The sequence below is a fragment of the Berghia stephanieae genome, chromosome 1, assembly GCF_034508935.2.
Source record: "Berghia stephanieae isolate SIO BIC M18660-M18661 chromosome 1, UCSD_Bste_1.3, whole genome shotgun sequence".
Classification (NCBI taxonomy): Eukaryota; Metazoa; Mollusca; class Gastropoda; order Nudibranchia; family Aeolidiidae; genus Berghia; species Berghia stephanieae.
The window spans coordinates 104,574,588-104,597,087 of NC_088360.1; the positions used below are offsets into that span (position 1 = coordinate 104,574,588).

The 22,500-nt window shown below is 37.4% G+C and overlaps 1 protein-coding gene across 1 annotated transcript; it reads left to right on the forward strand.

Moving 5' to 3' along the window:
- Positions 1-5,643: 5,643 nt before the first annotated feature.
- LOC144962648 (solute carrier family 66 member 3-like) lies at positions 5,644-21,503 on the forward strand. Its single transcript, XM_078895756.1, has 6 exons — positions 5,644-6,025; positions 6,882-6,964; positions 14,612-14,684; positions 16,128-16,194; positions 18,499-18,619; positions 20,154-21,503. The coding sequence occupies exons 1-6, from the start codon at positions 5,856-5,858 to the stop codon at positions 20,309-20,311; spliced, it is 672 nt and encodes a 223-aa protein (XP_078751882.1). The 5' UTR covers positions 5,644-5,855; the 3' UTR covers positions 20,312-21,503.
- The last annotated feature ends 997 nt before the right edge of the window (positions 21,504-22,500 follow it).

Here is a 22,500-nt window from a genome sequence, read left to right on the forward strand (position 1 = left end):
CGCATAGTTGAGTCCTCGGAAAAGGCTCAATCATCTCATATTCCTTCAGCATGCTATTAACTTACTGACAGAAAATTCTTGATATACGCCTCTGTCGTTTGTCTGGATATTAAATAATGTATAAATGTTGTTAATGTGTCTTAGTTATTTGGTGAAAAACGTTTTGAACCCGAAACGTTCCGAGTTTGGCATTTCTTTTTTTCGAAGCTGTTATATTAATTTTTGTTCAACACTTTTTAAAATGACACACTGAACTCTTTTTTTTTGGGGGGGGGGGGATATTTTTTATATAGGGCAATATTCACTAGACGTGCTCAAAGCGCATGGTCCCTGACCAACATCAACACGTAACATTTAAAACGAAACATAACGGCTCTTAGGCGATACTACATTTTCTTCCGACAGAGACGACGCTGTTAACGGCCGGTTACTCATCTTATACCCGAGTATGGTGAGAGAATGTGAGTAAAGTGCCTTTTCCAAGGACTCAACTATGCGCCGAGTGAGGCTCGAACCTTCCGATCCGAAATCAAGTGTCATCCCACAAGACCAAATAGCCACACTATTTACATTCGGATACGGAATGGGAGCGTTTTTTTCATGTTTTCATCCAATCTAGTCATCGATCACATGATTTGTTGCTGTACAACGATTGGACATTTCTTAATGTATCTATACACGCTGCTTTGTTTATGAAAGTTGTAAACATACCCATGAGGCACGCTGAGCAAAATGATCAATGGGGATGATCTATATTAAATTTCCATGTGCTCCAGGTCATTGGTCACATTGCAAAATGTGCTCAAAGTGACCCACATAGTGAAAAATGTTGACAGCTTTTTAAGTATCTAACATTTTATTCAGCTTGACAAATGAGTGTGTTTATAACTTTTGTAAACAAATAAGCGTGGTGTTAAGGAATATCCAATTGTTGGACAGCAACAAATCATGTGATTGATGATCTGGTTAGACGAAAACATTAATATAGATTGCTCCCATTGTAACGTTGGATATTTCTCAAACTATGAACACTTTTCACTGTGTGGGTCATTTTGAGCACACTTTGCAATGTGATCAATGACCTCGAGCACTTGGAAATGTAATATATACGAGTATATCATGGCCATTGACAAAACAAGCTCATCTGTTTTACAAGATATCATAAAGTTGAAAATTGTTACCTCGGAAAAAACAAATGACGTGAAGATGTATATATATATAGCAGATTGAATGCACTTGGCTAAGAAACCCACAACATTGCCATCCGGAAGTATAATGGACCAACACACAAAACTATATGTAACCTTGAACGTTTATAGTCTGGTTAATACAGACTAGTCAGAATAAACTCATAAACACGGACGGCAAAAAACAATAACGAAGACCTGAGTGACGTCATTTTCATACTATAATCTGTTATAGGTTGATGGTAACTCTAAGGGATGTAATACGCTACTTTAAGTGAAAAGTAAACATCTATCATGGTTGTGTCCCTTTGCAGAATGGAAACCAAATGTACAATAAAATCCACATGACCATTATCGTCACCATCATCATCATCATCATCATCATCATCATCATCATCATCATCATCATACATCATCATCATCATCATCATCATCATCATCATCATCATCTACTTCATCATTTTGATGTTTTTAATATACTGGAGTAACAATACATTTACTTTATTTCAATGTGACGTGTGTTTCTGGGCACTATAGCAAAGTCCCGGGTTTCAGAGTTCTTCCCAAGACGAGAATCCTATTAATGGATCTATATTAATTATTAATAAATATTAATAAATATTAATCGATTTTGTTTCTATATTCATGCTTAATATGTTGTGTCATGATTTTTAATTTTGTTTTTTTTTAAAACATTTTTGTTATGTAAAGCGCGGCAGAGCACGATTAATGTGGATGTTTAGGCGCTATATAAATTCATTATTTACTATTTACTATTACTATTTACTTTTAATTTAAGAACGAGTTTTTGGCCAAAAGTTTAATGAGGTATTTTGTCCTAGTACTCATACAACATACATTCAAGGCTTTACATTACAGTGTAAAGCAGCGTTTTCTCCTGTCGTATATTTCAAGTAAGCAAATTGCCTGCCCAGTCCAATGCGTTTTTCGAAATGCAAGTGGGAATTTTACTATTAAAAGAACATAAAGGCACGAAGTGGCCGAGTGGTTAAGGCATTACACTATGACCCTGAAGGTCCTGGGTTTTAGCCCCGCTTTGGGCACTTACGTATTTTTTTTTTTTCAATGGGCAAGATTATTTACCCCAAATTTTGTCACTTGGACAACATGGGTGATTCGTGCTGACATCAGATATCTTGTTTAATGGGTTAACTTTATTCCTTCACGGAATGCCTAGACGATTCAATATCAAGCGTGACAATTTATTCAAGCCGACGTGCACACATTTGCAGGTCTGACAACCCAATTCCTTATGGCCTCATTGTTGTAATGGAAATCTATTCCAAATGACGCAAAATATTGTCCATTACAAAAATGTCAAAGTTAAAGTAGGCCCATTGGTCGTTGGTTCGGATGTCAGACCTGTACACGTCGATTCAAGTTCTTCATCTTGTTTATTTTCAAATTAGTTCAATGTATCAGAATTCATTGTTGTGAATTTGAAATCATTCTAAAAAGTAACTGGAGGTAAAATTTGGGATTGGATGTCTGACATACAGAAAGAGAGGATCCCGTAATAACCTCAGGAATGAGAGACATCCAATGTTTGTCTTCACTTTGCCAGTTTAGTTTAATCTTCATCTTATACACAACAATGAACATAGGCATAGGGGTATTGACCTTAATAAAAAAGCACACTAACTAAATAGATAAAACATACATAAATAAATAAATAAATAAAAAAAATATTTTTTTTAAAAACCTTGATTTAATATGACTGGTACACTCATAGATAGAGAAGTCGTAACGTCACTTCCCCCGTTATGACGCATGGTAACTTAGTAACTGGCTCTAAACTATCAGAATGATGGCGGACGCCCTTATGAAATATTTCTCCAACGAGCATAAACGCGTAGAGAGAAAAAAAACATAAATCTGATCATGTTTTGACTTAAATACATTCTGATCACAAGACATGAAAAGTTCTAGCCAGCATGAAGAATAAAAAGTACCGATTTTCTTTGTTTAGAACCACGCTGCTCGCCGTTGCGGTGTCTTTGCTTCGTACCCGGAAAGTAAGGAGTTCGATCACCCGGAGCTGCACTGTGTGGCCCTGGGGCAAGTCACCTCAACCTAGCTCAATTTGTGGCGTTGCACTGCGACTGACGCCTGGGTTATTCCAGTCTTCCCTTGGAATAATAAACCCTAGAGAAAAATTTCCCTTATGGGATGAATTAAGGTAATTTTATTTTATCTTATTATTTTTTTTTGTTCATTTATCCCGTAATGTTTATTTCCTAATTGACAGCACTGTAAATCTTACTAGCGAAAAGACGAACTGTAACTGTACGTAAAATATGGAATTTCTAACATACAGGAGAGCACCCGGTAATGTTTATTTCCTAATTGACACCACGGCCAATGTTATTGGCGATGTACTGTGGCTGTAGGTAAAATATAGAATGTCTAACATACAGGAGAGCACCCCGTAATGTTATTTCCTAATTGACACCACGGTCAATGTTACAGGAGAGAAGATGAAAACACTATCTGAATCTAAATTATCAATCTTGTGAACTAACGTGTATAATTGGATGGGGTCATCACTTATCCTCCTGTTTCAAAAAAGATCTTAACAAGTGTGTATGAAATGTGCCAGCCAAAGCAAGATCAAGAAAGAAAAATACAAGAAAAAAAACCATCCCAAAAAATCAGTTCACCTCGACTGGGGAATTAAAAGGTCTGAGGTTCGGTCCTCAAATCCAGTCCAATCCAGTCCAATACGCTTCAACTGTCATAACGTCACTTCCCTCGTAATGACGCATAGTAACTTAGTAACTGGCTCTAAACTATCGGAACAGTAGCTGACGCCCTTATTAAATATTTCTCCGACGAGCATAAAAGCGTATCCAGAGGGAAAAAAAACATCATAAATCTGATCATGTTTTCACTTTTACACATTCCGATCACAAGACATATGAAAAGTTCTAGCCAGCATGAAGAAGAGAAAGTACCGATTTTCTTTGTTTTGCTGGGTGACGTGACATCAGACTATTGAATCCAATTCAATCCAATCCAATCCAATATTTCAAGATGAACGATCCATTCCCGTCCATGATGCAAATGTTATGTTATTTACAGTTCCAAATAGGATTCAATAGTCTGATGTCACGTCCGCCCAGCAACCAGTAGCTTGGTTCTAATCAAAGAAATTCGGTTCTATTTATTCTCCAGGATGGCTAGAACTTTTTCACATGTCATGTGATCAGAATGTATAAAAGTCAAAACATGATCAGATTGATAAAGTTTCTCTCCTTTGGATGCACTTATATGCTCGTCGGAGAAGTATTTCATAAGGGTGTCCGCCATTGTTCCGATAGTTTAGAACCAGTTACTAAGTTACTATGCGTCATTACGAGGGAAGTGATGTCAAGAATGTTGAAGCCTATTGTATAATACCAAAACCAAGTGAACTATTAATAAAACAGTTAGAGTGTCTCTCTCTAAATGATTTTGGGGATAAGTCGTTTATGATTGTGTTTGGCAATTTGTTCCAGACATCAACATGTGTTCGTTCATAGAAACAACATTTCCACTAGAAGATTCCATTCACCTTTGCACCCTTATTGACGACAAGTTGACCATTTGTATCAAACGGTAAAGAATTATCAAAAATAACCCCCAGATCTCGCCCAGAACCGTTTAAAATCAATAAGATTTAAATTTGGAAGATTGCTTTTTTTATAGATGTGTGAAACCGTGCATTTATACTGATGTGCTTGTAGGTCTGATAACCCAATTCCTTATGGGCTCATTATTGTAATGACGCAAAATGTTGTCCATTACAACAATGTTAAACTAGGCCCATAAGTGGGTTCGAGTGTCAGACCTGCATATATGTACACGTCGATTTATACAGATTGAAATTTATTTATTATTTATTACTCCATTTTAGAAATTTCAATCTAAAAATAGAAATAATATACAAAGAAGTAAATCAAAGGGTTAACATCTTTTTTTAATTGAAAAATTATTTATACATTTTTATCTTTATGATCGGTTGGAAGCGATATTTGTTGTTAAGAAAAAAAAACAATTTATAATTCCAATCCAAATGTATAATATCATTTTCAGAAAAATGAGTCAAAGATTGAATTCGAAAGGCGAAAACCAGAAATAAATCGACTCGGCATTCCTAATAATAATAATGTAACTTCTTGATCTGCATAAACTAGAGTAATCGTACAATCTTCAAACGACTCGCGACATATTGGCCCAAATCCCGATCTAAAATTATTTCAACTCATAGATTTTCGGAGAAAATGTGTAGAATTCTAGAATTTCCATACAAAAGATCTAACAAGTGTGCATCTATGAAAGGTGAGAGACAAAGCAAGAAAGAAAAGTACAAGAAAAAAACAAGAATTTCTTACAGTGCTTTTTGGTGCACAACAATGGATCATGTCATCCTTTTTAAATTGGCATCCTTCTCATAATCGATAGACATAATGCAAACATTTGGAAATTTGAAATCAAAATGTAAACAGGACCTTGCACAAACTCTGTATATGATTAATGAATAAAAATGAAAATGGTAAAACGTATCAAAAGACAGAACGGGTTTAAGACGTCATTTGCATCTGTGTAAAACAGCAAAGAAGTGAGAACTCCTCCCTGAGATGTGTTGAATTCTAAAACTCCAGCAGGATGTCTGATGCTGAAAAGGATCAGTCCACACTGGTCTCCCTGTGTGTAATCTTAGGCTACACAGTCCTCTTCAACACATTTATAGATAAGATCCCTCAATCCTACAACATCTTAACTTCCAGATCTACTGAGGGAATTTCTTTATTTAGTGTTGTGGCAGAAATGAGTGCGTGAGTATGTTATTTAGAAAGGGTGATTTTGTCGGGAGACATTCCAAAAGCTCCTACATCCCCAGTATTCTTTCAATTTATATTTTCACCGTTGATCTTTTGTCAGGCGTTTATTTATTCAATTTGTCATCATATAGAAGCATTTTAAAACTCTAGAACAAACCTTGATAGATTCGTGAAAGTTTAAAATTGATCAAATTAATAAAGTATATACTATTGTTTACTAAACGTGTGAAATAAGGCGGGTATTGGAATTTTGTTCTTGTGGTTCTCTGACGCTGCCTAAATTCACCAACATTTTTATGATCTTGGATCATAGTTGTTGTGTGGCCATGTGGTCAAGTGGTGGTATGGCACTCGCCTTTAGATCAAAGGTCCAGGGATCGAGCAGGCAAAATATTCAACCCTCTATTTTCTCAATTTGGACAACATTGAAGATTTCTGTTCATATCAGACGTTTATTTAATGGATTGTCTTTAGTCCTTCAAGGAATGCCTAGGCAAACACATCTCAAGATGTTGCGCTGTACAGCGTAACCTCCCACCACTTTTGGGGTCGGGGGGATAGAAACCATCGGTAGCCTTTGTAACCTCAAAACTGACGCTTCCCTGGAAAGTTCATCATAATAGAAAAAAAATCCCCTTAAACTTTGGGCGATCGAAAGAACCTGATATACAGAAAAAAGTAATGAGACAAGGAACGAGATAAAAAAAAAAGTTAGCTCAGAAGGATGGAAACTGTTTGTCTGTGGCCTACACCCTGACCCAGGGTGAAAAAGGCAATGATGATGACGATAGTGATGATGATGATAATGATGATGATGAATGGATATTATTTTTTCTTCCGATCCAATCAGATATTCCAGTATGCTGACTTACCAGTTTGCCATGAGTTATCCGTTTCATACTTACATGGAGAATGTTGTTATGGTTCTACAAGGTAGGTCTATATAATTTTTCTATTATTATGCTTTAGCTATTTTGAGTCCTTTCGAAAGGATAGCAAACAATTGCTATTATTGTCCATTTCACGCTATAGAAACCGGGATAAACACCGGCTCCATGGGCAACATGGCTCTGAAGGACTTTTTTTTACGAAGTCAACTGATTCAACTTGTGTGATAAATCTCTGCCTGTAGTTTGTATATGTGACCCATCGTCTCAAAACAGTATTATGTCGGAATGAACCAAATGCTTAAAAGCTGAATTAAATGTTAAACTGGTCAAAAATATAAATGGTTGTCATCAGCAATCTAAAATATCGTTGTCATTCTCCTCAATAAAACATACACACTCAACACAACTCTGATATTTCTGGCTATAAATTCAATTTTCATCTTAACCAACCCGTGAGTCGAAGAGTCACATATATTAATCCTCTTAATTTGATACAAGATTAGAAATTACTGCCCCTTGTTCCAGTGTTATAAAAAATAGATGAATAAATAAATAGGGGAAATTTGTTTAGGGTCTATTCCAAATGGAAGACTGGAATAACCCAGGCGTCAGCCGCATTGGAGCGCCGCAAATTGAGATAGAGCGAGGTGACTTCCTCAAAGGCCACATAGCGCAGCGGCGGGTGATCGAACTCGAACTCGGTACCTTTTGGGTACGAAACAAAGACCGTACCGCTGCAGTCACGCAGTCCCTTGTTGTATCAGATACAATTTCTTTTGTACATTAATCAATGCAGCTATGTGGTCTAATTGGTATAATGTGTTCAGCGCTGGAAGGTAGTGCGGGGCGGTCCTTGGCAAGCTTAAGGACCACGGTCCTACGGTCCTTGGGAAATGAAGACCGCAAGGACCGGTCTCTAGACCGGTCCGTTCATTCTTGAACCGTTAAAGACCGCTACACGATGAAAACCGTGGCCTACAGGAGTAAAACACACGGAGTAGTCACACTCATTTCAAATTGTAACCTAATTAGAGAAGAGGGGTGATGCCTTCTTTATTTGCTCACCGTACTTCATTGTTACTTCGATAATTTAATAAAATTTGAAATTTATCCCCATTAACGGAGATAATGGCATCGCCCAAGGCGTTGATCGAGTTGTTCGTGGCGTTGATACACACACGCAACTCCTACCCCCCCCCCCCCCCCCCCACACACACACACACATTAGAGGGCAGCGAGCATTGAAGAGTAAGAGAGAGACGTGAAGTTATAATAAGAGGGGGTGGATGAGGTGATAAGAGGGGTCGATGGTGACTTTTCGCCAGATCTAACAAACTCAGCTACCCATTCATTGCTGAGTAGACAGGGATTCAGAAAAAAATCGACTGCACCCGGGATCGATCTCTGGCCCTTTGCGTATAAAGAGAGTGCTCTATCAACTGAGCTATCGGGGTCCCCAAATATTCTATTGGACCTTTTAAAAATACAGACGTTATAACTGGTTTTTTTTGGACGGAAGAAACTAATGAAACTCATATTACTTGATTAGTTAAAACACCAAACGAAATTTTAATATTATTGTATTATTTTAAATGACAACAATGCGATAGAAAGGAGTGGCGACAAGAGATGGACAAAAGAAAACAAAAAATCAGACTTGCAACTTGCTAGGTTCGACACACACACACACACACACACACACACACACACACATCTTTAGTAGTCACATACATTTCAAACAATAACCCATTAGAGAAGAGGGGTCATGCCTTCATCATAGATCATTGTCATTGCGATCATTATGGTGTAGTAAATTTTGAAATTTACCCCGTATAATGGAATCGTCCAAGGCGTGCGCCTCCTGTTCCCCCCATCTCACACACGAAAGGGCGGTTTGCGGAGTGGAGGGAGGTGGTCGTCTGCCTCTATGGTCGTCTGTGTCGTTTAGTGTATGGCAAAGGGGGGTGGGTGCGATTAATTAAGTGGGATGGGTGGTGATTGGTGGAAGATAGGCAAAGGACCGAGGCAACGAATCGCTGGGGAAGTAGTATGGCGCGAGACCGTTGAAAGGTGATAAGAAGTGAGGACCGCCGGCGGTCTTCCTCTTTGGGACTGGACCACGGTTCACAGCTAAAAGACCGTGGGACCGGTCCTCGGTCCGGTCCTCAGCGCGGCACTACTGGAAGGCTGCTTTTCACAGAGCTCTTAAAATTATTGCATTTTACGGCTGTTTTAAGTGTTATTTCTATATAGGACGAATTTCATTTCACATTCAGAGGATTTCTTATGACTTTGTGCTGCTTTTGACGAAATTTCGTGAATTTTAAACAATTAATTTAGCAATATTTTAAAGTTTTGTAAATTTTTGCAAGGATTTTATCATCTATTGAGACCGTTTTTGTTTACGTTTTACGATTTTAAGAAGAAAAAACAACAGTGAGCTATTTTAATCTTATTACAACGGTTGACGATGAACATCGAAAATGACAACACCTAATTATTGTTATAACTATTCACCCTAACACCTACGTACAATACGGCACACAATTAATAATACACCGAATTTAGAAATAGTGAACATTTTGAGATCTTTTGAATTATTCAAGGCATACAGAAAAATAACAAAAAGAGGAAATAAAGGTGGAAGGAAACAAAAACAAAAACCAGGAGAAGCCAAAGAAAAAATCAAAAACAACTCAGTCAAATTAAATGCAATAATTTAAATTCTACTAATAACAATGACTGAAGGCAACCACCGTCACTAACAAACTTTCCCAGGACATCAGCTGTCCTGAACACGTTGAACGTTTCAAACTGGTACGAAATGAAACAATCACATTGGCCACGTGGAATATACGTACATTAAACCATTTAGGAAAATTTGAAAACGATATTCAAGAAATGAAAAAGTTCCAAATTAACATCCTTGGAATCTCATTAACGAAGTGGAAGGGAGAAGGAGTATTTAAAGAAGATGATTTTGTATTGTACTATGCAGGTGGAAAACATCATGAAAAATGAGTTGGAATTCTTTTACACAAATCAACATCAAAGTGCTATTTAGATCATGTTGCAATCTCAGAAAGAGTTATTTTAGTAAAGTTGAAAGGAAACCCGTTTAATGTTAATATTATTCAAATATACGCCCCGACATCAGACAGTGACGAAAACACAATTGACACATTCTATCAAGATATGTAACAAGCATTAAAACAATGTAAATCTGATGAAATTCGTTTAATAATTGGTGATTTCAATGCAAAGGTTGGTAACGAGAGAGTTGAAAATATCGTTGGCTCCCACGGACTAGGTACCAAAAATGATAGAGGGGAAAGACTTGTCGACTGGTGCAGATTGGAAAACCTTACTATTTTCAATACATGGTTTAAAATCCGCGATAGAAAGAAGTGGACATGGATAAACCCAGGTGGCCTTTATAAAAATCTGATAGACTTTATTCTGGTCCAACATCGATTCAGAAATATTAGACGCAACGCAACAACTATTCCAAGCGCAGATTGTAATACTGACCACAGACCTGTCAAGGCCACGCTAAAAAAAAAACTTAAACAAAAAAAGAAAAAGAAAGTGGAACAAAAACTGCAATTAGAGCTATTGAGGATTAACCATCAAATAAAAAATGATTACAAAGAATGCGTGAAAGAAAAAAGGGAAAACTTGACCTCAGATATAAACATAGATGAATACTGGAATCAAGTATCGAACTGCATCACAGAATCTGCAAGAGAAACTATTCCATCTGTGAAAAAAAAAAACACCAACCAAAACATAAGTGGATGGATGACAAGATCTTGAAACTGATGAATGAAAGACGGAAACTAGAACGCAACAGCAATGAATATAAAGAAGCTAATAAGATTATAAAACGTGAGTGAAAGAGAGCAAAGGAAGATTATATTGAACATGAATGCCACAGAATTGAAAGACTAAAACAATCTAACACCAAACAATTCTACCAGTCAATACAAGATCTAAGTGGAAAACGCCCAGGAGTGGCAAGAAAATGCGTTAAAGACGCAAACGGTAATATACTCATCGACAACAACAAAATTTTGGAACGTTGGGCAGTATACATAAAAAGATCTATACGCGGATGACAAAAGAGGGACGAGCTTGGATAAAGAAATCTCTACTGTGAATACGGGTCCCCATATTATGCGAGAAGAAATAGAAGCTGCTTGCAAAGAGATGAAAAAGGGGAAAGCTGTAGACCAAGATAGCTTCTCAATAGAATTGATTGACGCCCTCAACGATCTGGGAATAGACATTCTGACAAAAGCCTTTAATGTCTTATATGAAAAGGGTGAGTTGCCTAATGTCTTAAGACAATCGGTATTCATTACGATACCCAAAAAACAAGGTACTATTGACTGTGACCAACACAGAACAATCAGCATAATGAGCCAGGCCACAAAAATTATGTTAAGAATACTTATGAAAAGAATGAGGAGCAAGATCTCTCCAGAGATAAGTGACGAGCAGTTTGGTTTTGTTAAAGAAAAGGGTACGGTAAATGCAATCTTTACATTGAAAACATTAATGCAACGGTCAATCAAAGAACAAAAATCACTTTATCTATGCTTCATTGATTATTCCAAAGCTTTTGATTCAGTACAGCACGATACGCTATTCAAAAGGAGAGACCATCAAACAAGTGAAGAAATTTAAATATTTAGGCACTATCGTCACCCATGACGCACGTGACATAGAGAATATAAAACAAAGAATAGCAATAGCAAAGAACATTTTCCATAAAATGCGACCAGTTGTGTCAAACAACAACCTAAACTTGAAGACCAGAATGAAAATAGTAGAAACATATATTATGAGTACCCTTTTATACGGTTGTGAAACGTGGACGCTTGACAAAGAATGTACGAGGAGGTTAGAGGCATTTGAGATGTGGGTGTATAGAAGAATGTTGAGGGTATCATGGACAGACAGGTGTACGAACGAGGAAGTGTTGGAGAAGGTGAGAAATGGAAGAATATTGATCGATAACATCAGAAAGAGGCAGTTACGGTTTCTGGGACATGTGTGGAGAAGAGACGGGATAGAAAAGTTGGTAACATCTGGGATGATCGAAGGATAGAGAGCTAGAGGAAGATAAAGAATGACTTATCTAAATAACCTAAGAATGGCCAAATGTGACTTAAAAAGCAACACAGATTTCATGGAGACAGCTGACCGGCAACGTGCTCAAGAGCACAGGCCACGATGGATGATGATGTGGTCTTGTGGTATGACATGCGCCTTTGAATCGGGGGTTCTCAAAACTAGGTGAGACGTTGTCAGGCTTCTCCACCAGTAAGAAGAGACACTGGGTGGTAGCAAATCGGCTTCAGTCGAGAACCTGCCTCACGGCAAAATCGCCTCATCAGTGGGGACTTTCCACCTGTCCAACATGTACCCGATGTGGGATAGAACCCGAAACTGCAGAGCATCAGGTTGAACGTTATGTTGTGACGAAGCTTCCGGGCGGGTTCGCGACGGTGCACGAGTGCGGTAATGACTTTGCTGATTGGATCGATCGTCATAACATAATAGTGTGAGCACCATTAGAAACTGCTGCTGCTTTTGAATCCGAACGCTCAGTATGGACTTGGCACCTGTCCAATATGTACATCTTGAGGTCAAGAGCCCGAATCCGCAGAGCATCTAGTTGAACGGTGTGTTGTCACGAAGTTTCCGGGCGGTTTAACTTATAGCCTGACACTGACCGGAAAATTACGTCAAAAGACAAGTCTTTGGCCACAAAAAGAAAACAAACCGTGAGTTGTATTCAATAGTTCAGCCACCAATCGGATAACTTGTTTCCTTGACCACCACGTACGACAACTCATTTGGCCCTGCAAAAACTTAAAGATTATGTCAAAGGATAATTTCTAGTGGGTCATACTGTCAGTTTATAAGTTAACGATGGCTACGGTTTGCGACAGTGCACGAGTGAGATACGAAATTTGCATCCTGGATATATCGTCATCACAAAGTAGTGTGAGCATCATTAGAAGCTGATGGCACCTTCGAACCGGATGGTCCAGGCCAAATATACAATATTCCGTTGTTGAATTGCAAAAAAGCATAACATACGTCTTCTCATGTCTCCCATAGGGGGCAGCGTGGCTCAGCGGTACGGTCTTTGCTTCGTATCCGAAAGGAACCGAGTTCGAATACCCACTGCGCTGTGTGGTGTGGTGTGGCCTTGATCAAGTCACATCGCCCTAGCTCACTTTACAGCGCTGCACCGCGGCTGACGCCTGGGTTATTCCAGTTTTCCCTTGTAAAAGACCTTAAAGACAAATTTCCCCAGTGGAATGAATAAAGTAAAGGGAATTTTACTTTTTAACAATTATTTTTATAGTATACTATCCTATTTTATTAAAATATTGATTGACTTGCTCTGAATCGACGTCCCTATGTTTGAAGGTCTGATAGCCAGACGCAATTATGGGCCTGATTTAACATTATTGTAATGTACAAATAATCTACGTTGGTTTAACTTGAGCTTTTATAGAGAGTAATATCCACTAAACGTGCTCAAAGCCCTTTACAAAGGGTCCCTGACCAACAGCAACACTTCACGTGCATCACGTGACATGACGCCTGTTAGGCGATATTACACTTTTTTCTGACAAATACAACGCTGTTAACGGTCAGGTACTTATTTTACACCCGAGTACGGTGAGAGAATGTGAGTAAAGAGCCTTTTCCAAGGACTCAATTATGCGCCGAGCAAGGCTCGAACCTAGGACCTTTCGATCCGAAAGTGAGTGTCATACCACTGGACCACATAGCGGCACGTTTAAGAGTATGCCCATACAAAATTAGCTTATCAGACCTACACATAATTGAGTTACATTTTTTTCTCAAGACAACTCTTTATATCCTTTTATAATTCAATTTATTTTGAAAATGTTAATATATATTAATCGACGTACACTTTTTTGCAGATCTAATAACCGAAATCCTAATGGACTCATTGTTGCATTGGAAGTCTTTAAAAAGTGACGCAAAACATTGTCCATTACAACTATGTTAACCTATGCCCAAAAAGTGGGTTCGGATGTCAGACCTGCATGCATATATATATATATATATATATATATATATATATATATATATATATATATATATATATATATATATACATATACATAATATATATATATATATACATATATATATATATATATATATACATATATATATATATATATATATATATATATATATATATATATATATAAAATTTGCATTCTATATTAGCTCTAACCACCATTATCGAGCACTTTCGTACCTACAAGTACCCACCAACACTCATAAATATATATATATATATATATATATATATATATATATATATATATATATATATATATTATTATTATTATTTTTTTTTTTCCCAAAACGTCACACCCAACTAACACAAAAATATATTTTTTATCACTCAAACACAATAGAAGAATTGTTCTTGCCATACATAACTTCTTTAGCAAAACATGCTCTACAAAACACTGTTCATTTTCTTTAAATGTTAATGATATACCTTAGAAATTTGATTTTAAAAAATGTTGGTTGTATCGGAACGAATGTGACGATTTTCCTATAGTTGGTAAGGAGAGGGTCCATGGAATAATCCGATCACGTGGCTTCTATTTCTCCCCAACAGACTATCAGCTCCTGGCCATATTATTGTACTACCGGAACATGTTCAAAGTGTACCTCATCCCTTACATTGCCCTGTATCCTTTTATTATATATTATATCTAAAAATCTAGAGCATTTATATAGCTCAATATCCTCTAAACGTGCTCAAAGCGCTTTACAAGGGGTCCCTGATCAACAGCAACATGTAATATGTAGAACGAAACATGACGCTTGTTAGGCGATATTACAATTTGTTTTCGATTGAGACAATACTGTTAACGGCCAGGTACTCATTTTACACCTCAGTACGGTGAGAGAATGTGAGTATAAAAAGAGCCCTTTCCAATGACTCAACTATACGCCGAGCGAAGCTCAAACCCAGGGACTTCCGATCTGAAAGCGAGTGTCATACTATTAGACCACATAGCCGCACAACAATCTTCAGAATTTTCTACAGAGAAGACCTACAAAATATCTCTGTCGTCTATCTGGAATTTAGTAATGAATTTATGATTTTATTGCTTTTTGTTGTTGGCTTAAGAAGGGTTTTGAGCCCTAAACGTTCCGTGTTTGGTATTTTGTTCTTTTTCGAAGGTGTTGTATTCATATTTGTTTATTGTGTTGGACATGCGGTATGACATTCACCTTCGAATGCCAAGGTCTAGGGTGCGAGTGTCGGTCTTCTAAGGGGGCGCATATTTGAGTCATTGGAAAATGCTCTTTACTCACATTTTGTTCACGGTACTCAGGTGTAAAATGAGTAGCTGGTCGTTAACTGCATTGTCTCTGTCCGAAAAAGTGTGATATCGAATTTTCTCCGTGTCGATTAGTTACTTATTAAGATTTACTTATTAAGATAAGTATTTTCATTCAATTTTATATAAAATAAATAAATGAAAATAATATTCTCTCTATTCATCCCACATGGGAAATTTGTCTCTCGGGTATATTCCAAGGGAAGACTGAAATAATCCAGGCGTCAGCCGCAGTGCAGCGCGCAATTCGAGCTAGGGCCAGGTGACTGACTTGCTCAAGGCCACACAGTGCAGCGGTGGGTGATGGAACTCGGTACCTTTCGGGTACGAAGCAAAGACCGTTTCATCCCCTTTCGCTGCAAAGGATATTACCCTCTCTTTTCCTTTGACATTGATCAATTCCATGGTATGCTTTAACCCAAGGTTATTATGATTTATAAATTATCTCATGTTCTTTGAATGACTTAGCGAGTTCTTATCCATGTCTAACTGTAGCCATCGTTAACATATAGCCTGACACTAGAACCCTCTAGGACTGGCAGTTTGACGTCATTTTTTGGGTTTGTGTAGCGTCTAGTGAGTTGTCGTTAGTAGAGCGCAAGGAAACAAGTCGTTCCATTGGTTGAACTAGTGAATACAATTCACGATTTGTTTTCTTTTGTGACAAAAGTCTGGCATTTTGACGTCATTTTTGGTCAGTGTCAGGCTGTAAGTTAACGATGGCTACCGTCTAACCCAAGAAAGTTTTTGAACTGATGTCATCTTTTCTTTAACCTCATCAAGCTATGTAACGCTTTATACATTTGTAGCAATGTACTGGCTTCCGGAGGCCATGATGGTGGCTGTCATGGTAAGTCGAATTCACTCTCATGATTTATACTCCGTTTCGTTTTATGTCACCCTTTGTGTAACCCCCCCACCCCTCCCCACCCATCCACTACTCCAAATCTATGTAACGCTTTATACATTTGTAGCAATGTACTGACTCCCATGATGTTGGCTGTCATGGTAAGTCGAATCCACTCTCATGATTTATACTCCGTTTTGTATTTTTTTGACCTTTTATGTACCCACCCCCCCCCCCGAACCCCCACTCCTCCAACGCTATGTCACTCTTTATACATTTGTTGGCAGTCATGGTAAGTTAAATTTAATTGGACGATATGTATACAGTTTTGTCGTACTAGGGAAGAAAAATAAATCACGTATAAAAATATTTGGCCAAAGAACTCGTCCTTCAAATATCGACAGATTAAAAAAAATATTAATTAAAAAAAAATTCCTTTTATTAATCCCAAAGGGAAAATTTTTCTTTTGGATTTATTCCAAGGGAAGACTGGAAACATCCAGGCGTCAGCCGCAGTGCAGCGCCGCAAATGAGCTAAGGTTATGTGACTTGCTCAAAGCCACACAACGCGACGGGTAGTTGAACTCGGTACCTTTCGGGTACGAAGCAAAGACCATACCGCTGAGCCACGCTGTCCCATGATCCTCTTGGCAAAAACTCTCAAACTTGAGCTCTAATGATATCCCAGTGTTGAGAGTGATTTTAAAAAAAGCGATAATTTCTATAATTCTGATTCCAGATCGTCAGATCTTCGGGGTTTTTACCAGTATTCAACCCAGAAAAGCTAATGAAAACTATTTATTTTTCTTAGTTTTCCTAGACAACAACAAGAAATGAAGTGAGTAGGATCGGAAAGTGCAAGAAGACAATAGAGAATAAAAAATTCGCGATTGTGGATCGCTCATACGGTAGAGTCACGCTCTCCCCGGCCAGGCGAGTTGTCGTACCAGTAAAGTCGCGGGTTCGAACCCCCATCGCCGTCGCGAAATTTTTATTCTCTATTGTCTTCTGGCACTTTCCTACTCACTTTTTTTTCTTGTTGTTATCAACATAAGTGCCTGCTCCACTCACTATTCTTAGTTTTCCTAGATAGCATTTGTGTATTTTTGTAGGAAATAGTAAAAAAACGAACTTTTGATTCTGCGTCAATGACAATACATGATCCGAATGTCTGGAATATGTCGTTGAACTGAAGTATATTATTATAAAATATCAATGAAAATGAAATTGATCTATATCGTACATTTCCTGTAGTCCAATCACAGCTCAAAAAAAGGGCACAAAAATAACACACGCCATTTAAAATGAAATAAAAAAGATATTTAATGGACATTCTAAAAAAGCATTTCCGTGAAAGCATTGCTTGAAAATTTTTGCTCAAAAGCGGATTCTGAACATATTGATCTTAAAATAGGCGATAATGCATTCTATATATCTGAGGCAGCTATATTAAACTTTCTGCATGAACGTATTTCATTGTGTGGCTATGTGGTCTTGTGGTATGACACTCGCTTTTGGATCGGATGGTCCTGGGGTTCGAGCCTCGCTCGGCGCATAGTTGAGTCCTTGAAAAAAGGTTCTTTACTCACATTCTCTCACAGTTCTCAGGTGTAAAATAAATGAGTACATGGCCGTTAACAGCATTGTCTCTGTAGGAAAACTAGTGTAAAATCGCCTAACAGGCGTCATGTCTCGTTCTACATGTTACTTGTTGCTGTTGGTCATAGACCCCTTGTAAAGCGCCTTGAGCACCTTTAGTGGTATCGCGCTATATAAGAGCTGAAGTTAAAAAAAAAATAATTATTTCAGGGGCTTTATTTGAAGTTACAATAGACTTAATTATAAAAAGGCATTGGTATATAGTCTGCTAGTGCTAGAATATCCTCTATTGTACAGAACTATTTGTTACAGTGAATGACATAATCAGTCGGATGGTGAAAAGGTTTGAACTGAGATATTGCCAAGTTTAGTTATAAGGTTTTATCAAAAATAGTTCTTATCATAAATGATTAAATCAACCTTTTTTGTACAACTCCGGGAAATATCAAAGCTTGATTTCACTTTCTAAATATTTTTTACAGCTAGTCAAGTTGAAAAAGTATGAAATTTGAAAAAGTTTGCTGGATACCTTTCCCATACATCTGACCATAACTTCATGAAAACTCACCCGATTTACTCCAAATAAAGATTAAAATGTTCTGGAGAGCATATTCTTCCAGAAAATACCCCCCCCCCCCCAATGCAAATCCTAAATTTTAATCTTCCGACTGATTTTGTCATGCATTGACACATTTACCTCTTCTTCAGTATTTTACGACCCCGCTTCTGTGCTGGAGCAAGATGAGGCAACTTATCGAAATTCTAATTATGCGAGATCCAGGACAGCTCAGTTCGATCACGTGGTTCTTGATTTGCTACGATACCGCTGGTAAGATAATGGTTTTACAAATATCAAAATAAAATTGAAAATAAATCAATTGAGATTTTATATAGCGCAATATCCACCAAACGTGCTCAAAGCGCTTTACAATGGGTTCCTGGCCAACAGCAATACTTAATTAATATTTAGGACGAGACATGACATGACGCCAGTTAAGTAATATTGCAAAAAAAATGTTCGACAGAGACGACGCTTTTAACGGCCAGGTACTCATTTGACACATGGGTACGGTGAGAGGATGTGAGTAAAGAGCCGAAATTTCCAAGGAGTCAACTCTGCGCCGAGGAGTGAGGCTCGAACCCAGGACCTTCCGATCCGAAAGCGAGTGTCATACCACTAGATCACATAGCCGTACAAATGAAGTGGGTTAACCATTCCTCTGGTAAATAAAGCATCTAACTGGGGTGTTCTGAAAAGACACGTATTTAATCATTTGTCTAGAAAGCTCGTACTTCCTGAAAGTCCCAGGTTTGAGAGATATTTTTTTGCCAAAGTGAAGGTCTTTAAAATCGATCGGTATTTGAAGGAGGAGTTTTCTGACCAAAGTTTTAAATACGTGTCGTACCAGAGTAGCCTACGGCCATTAAGGGGTTAAAGTAAACTGTAAATTAGCACTGTAGGTGTATCTTAATATTTATAAACAAAATTAATATAACAGCTTCAAAAAAGAACAAAATAACCAAACACGGAACGTTTCGGGCTCAAAACCCTTCTTCAGCCAACAACAACAAAAATAATAAAGACATAAAATATTACTAGATTCCAGACAGATGACAGAGATTATAGTTAGGTCTTCTCTGTAGAAAAATCTTGGAAAGTTTAAAAGCACTTAGAATCACTTAGAGTACATTTAGCACATTGTGACGTGTTACTTATTTGCAGGTCTGATAACCCACATTGTAATGGGCTCATTGTTGTAACGGAAACATTCTCAAACCGATGCAGAATATTGTGTCCTTTACAACAACCTTTACTCAAGATATATGCAGGTCTGACATCCGAAGCCATTTATGGGCCTAGTTTTACATTGTTGTAATTGACAAAGTTTTGCGTCATTTTATTTTTATTTTTATTTTTTCGAGATTTCCATAACAACAATAAACCCATAAAAAATCGGGTTATCAGACCTACAAACGAGTGCACGTTGACTCAAGCTTGTAATTGCTTCGGTTATCAGACCTAAATATGCGGAGCATGCTCAATCCCTAAAATTGTTCTATATGAATATATGACCACTTCAACAAACAACAACAGTCAACAAAACAACCCAGTCCTGACGATGGCGAATTAAGCCTGAAACATTAATGTAGACTGTCTCAAACATTGTGGTAAATATTTTAAAAAAATAATATATATATATATATATATATATATATATATATATATATATATATATATATATATATATAGTATATTTAATTTTTTATTTATCTGTTTAATTATTTATTATTCCTTTATTTATGTATATATTTATTTAACGTTACGATACATATAATTTTGCTCGTCCTTATATCATTTCCAGTGCGAATGTTCACGACTGCCGTGATCACAAAAGACATCCCAATGTTTGTCAATCTAGCATCCAGCGAGGTCCTAAACCTATCGGTCTTCCTCAGCATCATCTACTACAACGTCACCAAAACCCGACGGCGACGATCATCATCTTCCAGGGACAGATAGTAGATATATTATCTGGTTTCAATCGCAAATTCTCTGACAAAATCCCGTAACCAAGTAACTGTCATACAGCAGACAAATACATGTGTAAAAGGTTTCCCAGAAAACTTGTCTTTTTATCATAGCGATCGAATTAAATGACCCTCTTCATGGAATTGGTAAAAAGTTTTTAAAAAAATACGTGTGGCTATGTGGTCTTGTGGTATGACACTCGCATTCTTTCGGATTGGAAGGTCCTGGATTCGAGCCTTGCTCGGCGCATAGCTGCTGAGTCCTTGGAAAACGGCTCCTCTCTCACATTCTCTCACGTGTAAAATGAATGAGTACCTGGCCGTTAACAGCGTTGTCTCTGTCGGTAAAGAAATTGTCATATCGCCTACCAGGCGTCATGTCTCGTCCTACATGTTAATTGTTGCTGTTGGTCAGAGACCCCCTGTGAAGCGCTTTGAACACGTTTAGCTCAACTTTCTTTTAAAACTCTCAAGTCTGGGATTTCGCGAAGTCTAGATAAATTACTTGACTTATTGCCGATCGCCTCCTAATCTTCGGACTGGGATACTTTGGCAGCTTCTCTGATTTGTTGAGTAAGTTCTTTCCACTAATATCGGTCTGCTGCGATGGATCTCAGGTGTTCTAAATCCTTTTGGTATCTCAGTTCTTGTGTGTCATCGAGGCGCTTGAGGTCTTTATTTATCATCGAGTTCCTATATTATGCTTGCTGTGGGTCTGTCTTTGTGTTTGTTATGTCTGCTTGGTTAAAGATTAGCGTCATCGCCTTATAAGCTGGAATATTTCTGTCTCCCCTTTAAAATATATCCAAATAGTCTCTATCTTGTTTCCAAAATTTGAATCGATAGCATTATTTCTTCCCATTTTATGAACAGCGATTTGTTTCTTATTTTGGTTGGGTAGTGGATATTTAGAATTCTTCTGAGCTGTTTCCGATGGAAGACATCTAGTTTATCTAGTCAAGATAAGGGTCATTTCAATCGATCGACATTTGAAGGACGAGTTTTCTGGTCAAATTTTAAAATACATGTTTTTTCCAGAGTAACGGCAGTTAACTGGTTAACCGACAGGCTAATTAAGCATTGCTTCCGTCTGTAGATACTGTACAATATCATAACATGTTCGTCAACGATAGTCAAGTTGAAATGGAAGCTTCAATTTAATTAACGAATAAAGATACTGTGAACGTTTCGGGTTTCCCCTTTGTCATCAAAACACGATGAATGAAACACTAAAGATAAATGAAAGATATAGATAGTATGCGCTTGGCTGAGGAGTTCACAACATTGCAATCCGGAAGTATAACGGACCAACACACAAACTATATGCAACCATGAACGTTTATCGGCAGGTTAATACAATTTAGTGAGAATTACTCATAAAACGCGGAAGGCAAAAAACAATAACAAAGACCAGAGTGACGTCAACTTCGAACTATCAATAGGAGAATGGTTTATATTCACATTAACAAAGCTATTCTCCAATAATCTCTCATTCATCTAGAGTTTCATCCATCGTGTTTTGTTGACAAAGGGGAATCCCGAAACGTTCACATAATCTTTCTTCGTAAATTAAATTTGAAGCTTCCATTGCATTTGATTATCTAAATTTATTTATTCGAGTTTTAATCAGTAACATTTGCATGAGCATTAACTTTTGCATATTGGGTGATAAAGGTGAAAAAATGATAATGTTGTCTTAACCCCTTCCTTACCAACTATAGGAAAATCGTCACATTCGTTACGATACAATCAACATTATTCTTATTCAACTATCTTTTGTACATCTTACAATTTCAAGAAAATGAACAGTGTGTTGTAGAGCATGTTTTGCTAAAGAGATTATGTATGGCAAGAACGTACTGCTATTGTGTTTGAGTGATAAAAATCTATTTCTGTGTTAGATTGGTGTGATTTGGGGGAAATCCTGAAAATGGCTGGTAAGGAGGGAAGTTAAAAATGATCGACAAGAATCATTTTTAGTAGCAATGTATCAACGGTTTATAATTATATCTCTATGTATCTTTTAAAATTCATACTTGTCAAGAACCATGAATTCATTGACAATGCATATCAATGATTATCCATCGAAAGAATTTTCTTTGTATACTTTCTTACTTACTTTAATCCTCTTCCGGTCTTGAGGCACATAGGGCATTCACCAGACATCTCCAATTTTTTTAC